The sequence below is a fragment of the Lemur catta genome, chromosome 1 (genome assembly GCF_020740605.2).
Source record: "Lemur catta isolate mLemCat1 chromosome 1, mLemCat1.pri, whole genome shotgun sequence".
In the NCBI taxonomy this organism is placed as follows: domain Eukaryota; kingdom Metazoa; phylum Chordata; class Mammalia; order Primates; family Lemuridae; genus Lemur; species Lemur catta.
Genome location: NC_059128.1, coordinates 132,832,793 through 132,847,063, shown reverse-complemented (window position 1 = coordinate 132,847,063; position 14,271 = coordinate 132,832,793). Strand labels below are relative to the sequence as shown.

The 14,271-nt window shown below is 32.7% G+C and overlaps 1 protein-coding gene across 10 annotated transcripts in view; it reads right to left on the bottom strand.

Moving 5' to 3' along the window:
* Positions 1–14,271, bottom strand: part of MLLT10 (MLLT10 histone lysine methyltransferase DOT1L cofactor) — a 177,750-nt gene that overhangs the window by 40,161 nt on the left and 123,318 nt on the right. For 7 of the 10 annotated variants that reach the window (XM_045534591.1, XM_045534583.1, XM_045534573.1 and 4 more), the window contains 3 exons: positions 13,664–13,708; positions 12,760–12,792; positions 6,626–6,673 (listed from right to left, as the gene is read on the bottom strand). In XM_045534591.1, the coding sequence (XP_045390547.1) occupies positions 6,626–6,673; positions 12,760–12,792; positions 13,664–13,708 (126 nt within the window). The remainder of the gene's footprint in view (positions 1–6,625; positions 6,674–12,759; positions 12,793–13,663; positions 13,709–14,271) is intronic. The other 3 variants (XM_045534600.1, XM_045534655.1, XM_045534609.1) reach the window with 2 other exon arrangements.

Genomic DNA, 14,271 nt, shown 5'->3' with positions numbered 1-14,271 from the left:
TTATTAGCCCTATGAATTCATAAAATTAAACTGATATAAACTGAAAGATTGATGAGGAATAGGATATTTATACAATCTATTTATTCCACAAAATAACTACTAATTATAAAGGGAAAAAGAAAACCTTTATATTGGAAAAGCCTGATTATGGGCCACTGATAACATGCAATGGAAAGATCATTTCTATGATATTCCTGCCCAAAAAAACATAACCTGATGAAAAAACTAGCCTAAAAATAACCTAATGAATCTAATGCAAAAATAAATAAAATCCAAAATAACTAGCCTGGGATCTCCAAAACTATTGAGACAATTCTCAAAACTTGAATAGCATTTGAAGACCAGATAGTAGTAGTATAGCAACATTAATTTCTGGTTCTCAGTAGCTGTATTGTGATTTTGTGGGAGCATATCCTTGTTTGTAGGAAATACTTAAGTATTCAGCGCTCATGAGATATACATCTGCAACTCACTCTCAAATGGATTAGAAAAATATGAAGTTCTCTCTACTGCACTTGCAATTTTTCCATGAGTTTGAGACGTTTAAAAAAAATAGTTTTAGATGTGGGGAAAGAACTACATATGTTTTTAGGAAAAAAAAAATGAAAAAGAAAACCAAACTAAGTGCATTTGAAAAGGAACCACAAAGAATTTCTAAAATTAAAAAAAGTTCATTGAAATTTTTTATTTAATAGTCAGGTGAAACAATAAACAGACCTAAAGAGATAATTAATGAAGAAAAAACATCTAAATGAATTACTCAGATATAGAACAGAGAGAGAAAGAAATGGAAATGATAAAGGAAAAGGACAGAAAAAGCAGAACTGAAGTCTAAATATGTCTAATAAAAATCCTAGAAGACGGAATGGAAAGAATGGGAAGAAGCAATATTTGAAATATAATGGCTAAGTCTGTGTCCAGAATTGATGAAAGGCATGAATTCTCTCAACCAGGAAACACAAGTCTCAAGAAGAATTAAGTTACACACAGATACATAACAAAAACAAAGAAAAGATCTTACATGAGTGAGTGGTAGTAGAACAATCTGAGGGGTAGACAAACAAATAGAAATGCAGGATTAAAAGAAAGTTTGAGGGGTTTTGGCTATCTTCAATTAGAGCATGATTAGGTAAACAAGAAAAAGAAAAGAGAGACAGTGAAAAGAGAGGGGGAGGAAACTACAATGACAAAGTCTCTAAAAAGGTAGAAAAGGATGAAATCAAGAGCACATGTAAGGACTAGCCTTTGGCAGCAAGCAAGACTGAATGGAAGGAAGGGGGCTGGATACAAATCAAGGAGGTTTGCCGAACAGGGTTCTAAGAAGATGAGTAAGTGTTTTTTTCTGGGAAAGACATCTGATATCTTGGGTGTGGGCAACGGGAGGTCAAAAATATATATCCTAGAAAAATTAGCCAGGTGTGGCAGTGCGTGCCTGCAGTCCCAGCTACTCAGGAGGCTGAGGCAGGAGGATCCCTGGAGCCCATGAGTTTGAGGTTGCTGTGAGCTAAGATGACGCCATAGCACTCTAGCTGGGGTGACAGAGAGAGATGCTATCTCATAAATAAATAAATAAATAAACAAACAAACAAACAAACAAACAGTTATGGCAAAAAGTAAAAGTTTCCTAGAGAGGTGTATTAGCATTGCAAAGCAATTTAAGTATCAACTACAATTGTTATCATGAATCTATAATGATATGAATATGTATTTGGTGTGGTTTTTTCTTCTAGAAAAACTTAGATCAAATGAAGTATAAAATATGAACTGTCAAGTTAATGAAGGCGAGTACTTCAACTAATAAGAGATAAGACACATTTAAATTAATTATCAATCATAAGCCTAAATAAGAAGCATCATGAAATGTACATGTTACACCATAATTTTTTCTTCTGTTTCTTTAGTTTAATTAAAAGAGAGATTTAGTAGAGGAAAAAATGTGCCAAGTAAAATGAAGAACATAACCTTACTAGATATAGCAGCTGTTAAAATAATTTGCCATTTTTGTAAATATTTTTCTGTTTTAAATAAAAAGTAATGATCACATTCAATGTTAGAAAATGGAGAAAAGAAAAAACACTACTCTTGAACCATTAATTTTAGTAACTACTATGATAATTTTGTCTAACACTTTATTCCATAATTATTCCTAATTATTTCTGACTCTTTGAACTAGAACCTGAGCAAAAGGAAAGCAGGAACCATGCAATAAGAAGTTTACAGTCCACAGCACTCTAGCGGGGCAACAGAGAACTCTGTCTCAAAAAAAAAAGAAAAGAAAAGAAAAGAAAAGTTTACAGTCCTTTGCCACGTGCATGTTAATAATTGCATTCATAATGTACTTATAATTTGGTGTTCTGAGTTTGGTGTCTGGGAACTACAACACAGATACACTCCTAAGTTCCTAAATAAGGAACTAGAAAAACTTCCTACACATCACTTAATCAAATCTAGGAGATGCTACAAGAAATATGAGTATAATTTTTAATTCCCAGTACTTTTTTGTTATGATAAATATCTCTGTAAGTCTACTTTGTACAGTTCCTTAGGACAGAAGTCATTTCTTCTATTAAGTATTTTTAGATCTCTCTCCTCAACAGAGATATTAATATTCTAAAAGTCCAAGTTGTAGAATTCTCTCCTTATCTTTAATATTTTTAAATTTCCCTACATAGTGTCTAATGAGGATTTTTCCTCAATCTTTTTTTTCTTTGCCACACTATGGGCCATATTTTTAAAGAAACTTTACTTCTATGATTTCTTTGAATTATTTCTTCGTCTCCATTTTTATTTATTTCCCTTTCTAGGGCTCCTGTTACCTAGATTTATTCTCTGCATTACTTCTTTTATGTATATACACATACACACACACACACAGACATATCTGGTCCATTCCTTATTTCTAGGGGATTTTATCTGATTTACCAATTAATTATTTTGTTCCTTGGCTGTAACCCCTGTGTTATGTATTACATTTATTATATTCTTTGACTACTATAGTTTTCCATATCTAAAATTTCTACTTGTTTCTTTTTAATATTTTGTTTCAAATCACTATTAACTTCCTTCAGGTCTTCTATTTTGTTTATTACACTGATTTGTTTTCTCTCTATAGCTCCTTCAGGACTGATCTGGGTGGAAATCAGATTTTCTATGAGTGCCAACATGAATTAAAGTTTTTTGGTTTCCTAAGTCGGAAATAACTATTAACATGAGGTTTCTAATATACCTTTAAAATGAAAATGTTAGTTGCTCCTAATATTACATGCATGATGGAAAAAAGTATCAGAAGCATAATTCCAAATATCTAGCTGTTATTACATAAATATACTATTTTGTTAGAAATGGGAACATACATAAATATTTACTTTCAGAGATCCTGAAATAAAATGACCCTATGAGTATCGAACAAGTAATATCAGCTATCTATGGAAACAGCCTACCACAGGACATGGTCTATGACTCCAGGTTTAATCAAGATGATTGGGACATTGTTTATGCAAATGCAGGACTAAAAGTTAATATGAAAAGAAGCTGCAAAACAATCACTGCATTATACAAAGAAAAAGAATGTCATCAAGATGGTGACAATCTTTAACACATTGCCTGCCACACTAGATAAAAAACTTTTTTTCCCTTGGGGTCATGGTGTTTTATTACTAAAATAGCATAAAAACTTCAAAAACAAAACGATCCTTTCTATTTAATTAAAAATTTATTTTTTATTGTTTTCTGTGCATGAGTTATATGCAACTTGAAAAATAGTTCTTGCAGCTCCCAAGGTGAAGAGACTTGTGAGTTATGTATGTTTCATGAGGCCCTGGGCTCAAAACTAGGATGAGTTAAATACAACTCACATAGCACTTAATGTGGTAAACATGATCTGTCTTTATTCTGACATCAGATTCCCTAGGCAAGCACTTTTCAATTTTAATTTGTTTTCCCAAGAAGATCAATGTAAGGAAGAATAAGACAAGCAACATTTGGCATTCTTGACAGATATGTTTTTACCACAAGTGATTAAATGACATTCTCCCTGACCTTCGTTTCTCAGACATTGGCTTGCATCAGCCCTCTTGATCAACTCTAGGTATAGATATACTGACAAAACAAAAGGAGGCTATTATCTGTGAAAAAGATGATAAGGATCTGAACCAACACAGTAGCCACAAGGAAGAAAGGGTAGATTTTGAAAACAAGAAATTAGATATAAAAGTATGTCTAGACAGCTTCAACTGAATTAATTACAAAAAAAATATTTAGAAGGTAGCACTTGGTGGTTGATTTAGTAAGGAGTAGGGAGAGACTAGGGTAAGAGACAGGCACAAACACTCTAACTCAGGAATACAGGTTTTACAGAGTACAAGAGGAGAGGAGAGAAGAGAGAGAACTTCCTGGAGACACTGAGAATTGCAAAAGAATGTAAGTGTAGCTTAGAAGCATAATCTTTACATATTTAACTACCATTATTACTTATTTAATCATTAAGGCACTTTTCTGAAGGATAAATACAATGGTGTTTACTAAAAGGACAATGCCTTTGTAAACACATTCAAGTTGCTACACATACCTGAAGGAAACAATCAGTTCTTTTTGGGGGGAAATCAGTTTTTAAAATTTCTACTAATTTAAACATTCATTAAGTAAAAATTATGAAGTTTTTATAAACTAAGTTTTTTTTGGTTTGGTTTGGTTTTAAAGAGACAGGGTCTCACTCTGTTGTGCAGGCTGACATTTAGTGGCCCAATCCTAGCTCACTGTAACCTCAAACTCTGGGGGGGCTCACGACATTATCCCACCTCAGCCTCCCAGGCCACCACACCCAGCTAATTTTTAAATTTTTTTTTATTTTTTTGTAGAGATGGGGTCTTGCTGTATTGCCCAGGCTGGTCTCAAACTCCTGGCCTCAAGCAATGCTCCCACCTCGGCCTCCCAAAATACTAGGATTACAGGTGTGAGCCACCGTGCCTACCAAATTTGTTTTTAGTTGTTTTTTTGTTGTTGTTATTGTTGTTTTTAAACACAATGTTTCCACAGCTATTCCCTTCCTTCAAGTTGAATTTTTCTACTTGTTCACTTGATCTCTTCCCATCTGCTCCAGATTCTTGGTCCATGAAATATCCTTCCTCTTGAATCTTAATCCTTAATCTCGAGTCTTTCTTTCCACCTATTAAGACTTCCCTGATCCAACCTCTTTCTCTGTCTTCTCTATCAACGCTTCTCAGCCATGACCAGTCTCCGAATTTTGGTTATTAGCCTATATGGACTGGTTCCAATTCTCTTTCATACCCAAGCTCTATTTCTTTACATGCCGAACATCTCTATCTAAATACCTGGTTGATAAATGAATACCCTGCCTCCTCAGCTGCTGTCATTCAATTCATTTACTACCAGTTCTTCTTGGATAATATATGCCTCATTAGTCTGACTTACAAGATCCTCACTCAAGCCCTCAATATATTTGGCTAGACTGTAACAAAAACCTATTTAGTTTCTCTGTTCCAACATTAGCTGTTTTCAGTCTTCTTATATGCTACCAGATGAACCTTCATAAAAAACAGGTTTTATCACCTTTTTCCCAACTCAAATACCAACTACTTTTGACTCCTTGGCCTAATAGCTAACACTGTCATTTTTCATATCAAATATCAATATTACTATCTCTTTATACAGCCTGTGTATTCTCACATCAGTGCCAGTGCTTGTGCTAATTTTAAAACTGAGATTGGGAGTCTAACTCTGATCCCATCTCCAAATAACTAAATGTTACATGTTATTTCAGTATCAGGTTAAATGTTACATTTTCTGGACATCTCATTCCTTCATTTGAAAGTAATTTTGATCTTGAACTCATATTCGCCATTAAAGAAGTTATAAGTATATCCCTTGAAACTGTTATTTATATACATACTTCTTTCTTTTAGATTGTGTGTTCTCAAAGGCAGGGTCCACTTGTAGTATATACTTATTTCCCCAAAACAACTAACCAGAATCTTACATATAGAAGACCTTAATATATACTTGTCAAACGATAAAAAGCTAAGATAGTCTTGAGAAGGAAAGTTCCATATTGAAGGTACTCATAGTGTGTAAGATTAATTTTATCACTATGTGAAAACTAAGGTTTTAGGGGAAGGAAAAGGATATAGATGTATACATTAACTGGGTAAGAGTAATGGATTCCATTTTCTAGTTCGGAATACACGCGCTCACTCTCAACTGACCCCGAGTATTTTAGAAATATAAAGAATTAGAGAATTATTATAAATCATGAAATACGGTATCAAATTCTTCCTTCTCTTAGTGAGAGAGAAGGAATACAGCTATAGCAAGTGGTCTTAAAAATCAAAGACCTAGGCAGCTAGACCCTTATAAGTAAACAGTATTGGGAATTCTAAAATCCATCTACTATGTCTTAAGCGATATGACAAATCCAAACAAGTACAACAATAAGAACATGATAAAAGTTTGTACCACCTAACATCCAAGATTATGGATAATTCCTTACAGGCATCATTTTTTGTGACTACGGATCCCTAATGTTGCTTTATATGGGAAGGTTTCCAAGCTACATCAGGATTAATTTAACACTATCACATTTAGAACCATGCCTGAATTTGGTACATACCTATGAATTTAAGTTCCTGCTTTGTTAGTGCAGAACAGTCATCTCTGTCTAAAGAAAAGATATGTTTTAATTTTGGATTTTTAATCACCAGTTCTTAAAAGATAGACTAGTTGAGAAACTTAAGACATTACGGGGGGGGGGGGGGAATAGGGTTACAATCCCCCTCTAAAAAATCTATGTAAATTTATAAAGTCATTAACAGCACTCTAAAGAGATTATTAATGGTATTACTGCTTAATTAATTTAAAAGTAATTCTTATACAATTCATTCCCATTTATACTACTTTCCTCACTTAGTAGGAACTTTTTTTAAGTTCGCCTCTCCTGCAGTTTCAATGAGACATTCATAAATTCATTTTGCTTTATAGCATTTAACATAAATACTGAAAATTACTTTTTCTCCCCGGTGCCTGACTTACTAACCAAATGGTGATGTTTTACTGTGTTTATTTCTTAAGTCTTTGAAGTCTATCTTCCAGGAACCAATAACAACAAAGTAGCTTGGATGTTTGGAAATGGAAAAAGACTTATTGTTTTACCTGTAGTAAATGTCTTATACTACTTATTATCAAGGCTGTGTAGTATTAAATTCTTTCCTATACAGGTTTAATCATAACCCTGCCCATAACTTCATGCCATTTCATCATGTGTTCTATCTCCCTCAAACTCATCTTAGATCCTTAACATTTTTCTGATTCAAGATGGCAATTCTGAGGTCTGGGTTTACTTTCCTTCAAGTGCCTTTCTTTAGAGTGTCATTCCAACCCTATACTAATGTGCTCTGCAACCTTTTATTACTATGTCTAAGGCCTAGTTCCCCTTTTTCCCCTAATTATCTCTTATCAAGTGATTTACAGTTTGTGTATATTAGAACAAACCCAATAGCATTTGTTATATCCTGGGATGTATCAATTTACCGTATAAACATAAAGAATATAGCAACTAACCAAGTTTTTTTTTTAAAGTCTGTTGTGATTAAAAAGAAATTACAAAAAATAAATAAATAAAAAGAAATTAGATCTAAAATGATCTAGATCAATGATTCTCAATCTGCACACTGTTGACAGTGACAAGTCCTCCCATCAGTAATAGCTTATTACACACAGTGAATCTTGAGTGATATAGACTGTGGAACAGTTACATATGCCTAAGGATTATTCATCTCTCTTCTTGGATTCCTACCCACTAATGCTTCTCTGGAATGAAAAAGGGACACGTGAAGAACAAAGATCCAGTTTCCTACAAACTAGTCTGAAAAACCTGAGTAGGATCCTATTCTTGAGGGAGAATAGGATCACCTCTAATATCAACTAGCATTCACACTTATCCTCGTCCCATAGCAGATATATAAAAATAATTGGTTAACATGACTTTACCTCCTCCATCAAATAAGATTTGTTTAGTGAGCATAGTCATGACAAACCGTGTCATAATTAAAGGGAATTTAAAAGCAGAATAAATGGGACACAGAAATCAATTAGCAATACAATGCTGTGAAAATAGATCTAAGCTCTTTAGCTACTTTAATCCACTATTTTAAATTTATATTAAAAGAAAGGCCAAGACAAATAAATGAAATAATTCTATTACTGGAGCAAAGAACCAAGTTAATACACTGAAATAAATAAGACTGATGCACATTTTAACTCCCCCCCCAAAAATGAACATACTACCAAAAATATATGAAACGTACTCAAGGATTATGTAGTAAATGACAGCAACTCATTCATTTAACATTTATGGAAAGCCTATTAGATAATGACCTAAATACTGACAAAATAAAGATGAACAAACCCAACTTCTGCCTTAAATGAGTTTATAGTTTAGTGAGAAAGAAAATCCTATAAATAACCTAGAAAGCACTACAGCAAAATCATCACTGAAGCATAAAGATGAAAACCAGAATGATATGCTAGTTTTCAACTGAACTATAAAACTAAACTATAATCTTTCCATACATATTACTTGTTTCATCATTATTGTATTTAAAACATATCTACTAAGTGAAACAGAGAAGTTAAACTTACAGTTTATTAAGATCATGAAATCTAAATTCTTAGTCAAGCTGCCTAGTTCCAATGTACCACCACATAACCAAGTATTATGAAATAAAAAGCACTTCAGTTCATGGGCATCTATTTAAAGTTAATCGTCCACATATCGTCCTTTAAGATACTTAAATGACTACTTTGCCTTTCCAAACTGCCTTAAAAGTTTCTAAAATTTATATTATATATCTCTCCTAACTTTTGTTTTCTTTTTCCTTTATTGGGACAATAATTTTAATATTATTTCTTCACTTGTTAAGTTTCTTGAATTTCTCTGACCATATAAAATTTATCCTACTGGGCCTAATTTGTTTTTTGAGATTGGTGAGGTATTTTCCTAAACATACTTTTCTTTGCATCAAAGTTATTCTTAATTCCTTACCTAAAAACACCAGTTTCAAAAGTTTACAGAATATTTCAAACACACCCCAAAAAACAACCACCATTAAGTCCTAAGATCCTCTCCAAGAAACAACAAATCAAGACATATGCTTAAAACTCAATGTCTATGACTATTAATATATAAAATTTCCCTGGTCCTTATACTTTTATTAATTTTTTCAGAACAAGTTTCAGGGAATAAATAATTTTTAATTTTATAAAATTCTATATAAAACATTTTGAAATATATCAGATGCTAGAAAGTAAACGAAGACAATCCAGAGTTTCAACTAAGGGAAGAGATTTTTAAGTTTCACCAATGTGAGATAAATGACTAAGATACAGATCAGAGAAATAAAACCAATTATCTAGAGGAACAGTAGAGACAGATTGGAGAAAGTATTAGAACACCATGTATGAGAATGTAAAAGTATTTTTTAAAAAAGAGAATGAGTTAATAAGTCTTATCAAAGAGCCAAAAAAAAAAAAACTGCAGGAAATAAAACTGTGTTTAGTTTTAACAACTACTTTTACTAGATAAAGTTGGAAGTCCACACCAAGAGATACAAACAAGGTCTAAATCACAGATTTTGGAGAGAATAATGTAGTATGCATCAGGAAACTTACAAGCAGCTTATACTGAAACAACATAAAGTTGGGGAAAAGAAGAGCTGAGACTAGAGAGTGTTAAGGACCAGATAATGAAAAACCCCATATACTAGGCCAGGGAGTATGACTTTTATCCCTTAAGTATCAGAAAATTCTTTAAGTAAGACAGTGTGGCATGGTCTGATTTGCATTTTAGACAGAGCATCAATTCTGGGAGCACCTAGAGAATGGATTGGATAACAGAACAAAGATGACAATGTAGGACTTAACCAAGCAGAGACAGTGGAAAGGAAAAGTTAAACTAATGAATAAGAGGGAAAACCTTAAAAAAAAAACAATGACCAAGAAAATGAGAGAGGACAGTTTAAGTTAAGTTGCTAGCATAACTCTGGTTTAGGTGGCTGAGCACCATACAGAGAAAAGGAACAGAAGAGGAAAAGCAGGCTCAGAGTGGAATATAAGAACTGAAGTTTATTAGGTTTTGGAAATGTGAGTCTAGAACTCGGGAGAAAAGTCTTAATTGGAGGCACAGATTTGGGAAGCTAATGAATATAGGTAATAGTTGAAGCTACAGGCATGTATAAGATATTTTCCAAGGGAGTATGTGTCAGATGAAGAGAAAATACAGGATGAGGAGGAGAGACAATTAAGGACTAGTCAAAGAAATCAAAAAAGGTACTGACATAATCTCACAAAGAAATGAATAGCTACAAAGGCCTACTTTCAAGAAAAAAAAATCTCTAACCAGTAACCTTTCTACTTTAAGAAACTAGAAAAGGGAAGAGCAAACTAAACCCAAAGCAAGTAGAATGAAGGAAATAATAAACATTAGAGATAAATAGAGAACAGGAAAATGTAGAAAATGAACAAATCAAAAGTTGGTTCTTCGAAAAATCAACAAAAATGACAAAACAGCAGCTAGAATGATGAAGAAAAGAGGAAAGATGACACACATTACTAAAATCATGAATGAAAGGGGGCCATTACTAACAACCTCATCAAAATAAAAAAGATAATACTATGAACAATTGTATGCCAACTAACCAGATAGTACAGATAAAATGGGTAAATTCGGATAAACATAACTACCAAACTGACCCAAGAAAAAACAGAAAGTCTGAATAGACCTAAAACAAGAGATTGAGTACAAAATTAAATGTCCTCAACCTGATAAATGCCATCTATGAAAAACGCACAGCTAACATTATACTTAATAGTGAAAAATCAAAAGCTTCCTCCATAGGATAAAAAAGACAAGGATGTGTGCTCTCATCAATTCCAATCAACACTGTATTAGAGGTGGCAGGAGGGGGAAATGGGGAGTTGTTTAATGGCTACAAAGTTTCGATTTTGCACCATGAAAAAATTCTGGAGACTGGCTGTACAGCAATGTGAATATACTGAATATTACTTAAAGAGTACATGTTATGTGTATTTTACCAAATTTTTTTAAAAAGCTAACACTTGGGGAAAAAAAAACCAAAACACCATAATATAGATTTTTCCAACTAAGTCCAAGAAACTCTCCCTTAATTGCCCAAAGAACAAAAATCATTCACTAGATGTCAATCCTACATTTGTCTCTTTGCAATTAAAAATATAATTCCATTACTTAATTTCTCTTCTCTATGTGACTGAGAAAACAAAAAGCATCTGATTATACTAATATAGAATTCTCTCTCAAACACAATACTGTAAAACAAAAAATTTCAAAGAAAACGCATATTTATGAGTAACATATGACAACTGTCCTATCCAATTAATACAACAGTACTTTATTAATGATGGCTTCAAAGGATTTACACAGCAGTTCATTCACAATTGCTCCCCATGATGTCTACTTTCTTTTTACCCCAAGTACACTTTTCTAAATGAACAGGATGCCTCCAAATTCTAATATTCCAAGAATTGAAGAGTAATTCTAAATTTACCTCTGTAAACTAAAAGGGATGTTAAACTTCTTCAGCTTTTATACTTCTCTTCCAAAGAATGGTAACATCTTAGGTTTATTCTAAAGAATAAATCCCTGCTCTAGATACCTAATGTTCAAGAATTCCTTGTTATGAAGACTATTCATTATCTAGCCCCTGCAGATACAGCTTCCACAGGGAAGCAAGAGTTATAAATATACTCATTAATAAAATGATTACTTATAAAATGAGCTTCCCACCCTGACCATCCCCACCCTCAAAGCAACAGGAGTGTCCATGCCTGCTCATTATGCCATCAGTCTCTTGCTGGCTGTCAATATTGTATACATTTGACAATAAAATCCAAATACAATGCAAACTGACTACAAATTAAATTACATTAGCAAAATATATAAGATTTCATAAAGTTAATGAAAAATATATTGGAAAACTCAGAATCCTATATAAATAGTCACAAACAAATGAACTCGATCAGTTAACACCTGAAAAAGAAAATCAACAAAGATAACACTAGACTAAAAAGGAGTTTCTGTACATCAAAGCATGAAGGAAGGTTCTTGAGGAAATTAAAGAAACCCTTTAATATTTTTGCAAGAATGATCTTCATTATAGCTACACTGTAAATGTGAAAAATGACAGCATTTGCCTTATATGCTGATTTCAGAATCCAACCCAACAAACTAGATATAATTAAAAAGGCTATCTTCCATTTATTCACTATATGCAATACAGAGGTTAAGACAATAAAAGTATTCTATACATTAATAAACCAAAATCATAAAAAAATAAAATTCACATTCCAAGTTGTTAGAAGCACTAAATTCCTGGTGTAGGTACCAATTACTAACAGCACAGGCAAGAGAGAGCTCAAAAGAGCTAAAAAAACTATTTGCAAAAATAAAAACTTTCAGAAACTTAAAACACTACCATTATCATTTTGCCTCACAAAGAGACAATAAAAGCCAAACTGATGAACTATATTGACCTATTATCCTCCCGCAGGCAATCTACAAAAATTTTTCACTAAAATGCTGAAGGATCACTCACTGCAGTGCTTGATTTTATCTTATCTAATCAATAGAATACTAGCTTTCACTCAGAATTCTCTATAAAAGGCAACCTCTGTGATAAATGAACCACTAGAGAAGATTCTAATAAAACTTACCATTGTGTATTGCATTCAGCAACTCTGAGAACGCTTTTAAGTAAGGAAAAAAGGACTTCAGGTTAAGATCATTCTCAAACACACAAAAGAAATACATTGGCATAGACTGAATTAGCATAATAAAATTTCACTAAGTCTACTGTGTACCATTGTTTGAATCATTAAAACCGCAAGCTTGGTTCAGTTTTTACATGGTATAAATTTCTAAATATTGTATACCATTTGTCAACATATTACCTACTAAATTTAGATAGTATGTTAGATATACTGTCATAATGACAATAATTTCCTTAGTAATAAACATATATATATATATACATATATATATATATATATATATCTCACTTTTCAAAAGACATTTAGCAGTCTAACCATGTAATAATATCTTGCTAAAAGTGAGTCTCCATAGAATGCAATTCTATATAGGTAAATTTACCTTAGGGCATATTCAACAATATTTATTATAAAGAAAAAAACCTCATCATTTAACTCTATCAAACATTCTCATTTCCTAGACTTCAGTATAAGAAAGTCTCAGTGTATGTAGAGGTCTAAGCAAGAAAGCTATCTAATGCGAATACACAAATATTGAAAATTTATATTAACACTACTGGAAAACAAAATACCAAAAATATTATTTCATCAAGGAGCAGGAGTCACAATTCTGCAATAGAAGAACCATAATAAAAGGCCAAAAATAATTAAAATTTGCCCAAATTTGACTATAATACAGATGCTGAACACAAGACAAAGCAGTATGTTAAGATACCTTTGTAGAAGAAAGAAATCCATTCAGTTAAGAATTTGTATTTTGGAAAATTAAAATGTAGAGGTTCAGAGGCAGCATAATATACTAGAGTAGAAGTCACAAAGCTTGGGTTACCAACCTAGTTTGACAACTTACTAGTTGTTGGACAAGCTCCATCATGCCGATACTGCATGGAAATTTCTGTTGGGAGGGAAGAAAAAGAAAATCAGCAAAGAAGTTGCCAGTGACTCAAGGGTTATAAAAGAAATGGGCCAAAAAAATGGGAAAATTCACCTAGGAATCTAGTTCAGTAGGCCAACCAGAACTGCAGGAATAAAAATTATAAGCTTACAATTGGGATGTGAGGGGTAGGAGGATCAAACATAATGGAATTCTCACAAATCTTAACGGGACAGTGTGAAATGTATGTGTGTGTGCACAAAGTATCAGGAAAAGACGTAACGGCTCACAAATGAATCTGCATAACAAGTGTCTGAGAATAAATGGCTCCATTAATAAAAGGTAGTGTGGTTAGCTATGTGATACACTAATGTGCTTTAGATAATTCATTAGATGAGAAGAGTTTATCAAAACCACTTGAATATTGTGGTCAATTAGAAATTACAATTTAAGCATGATAATTATTTAGTTTATCTATGAGCATAAATCTACTATGACTTATATAACAGTATAAAACTGATTAAACTACACTCAGGTCACTTTCTTGTACCTTACATTTTTAAGAAGAATAATGAATGAGACAT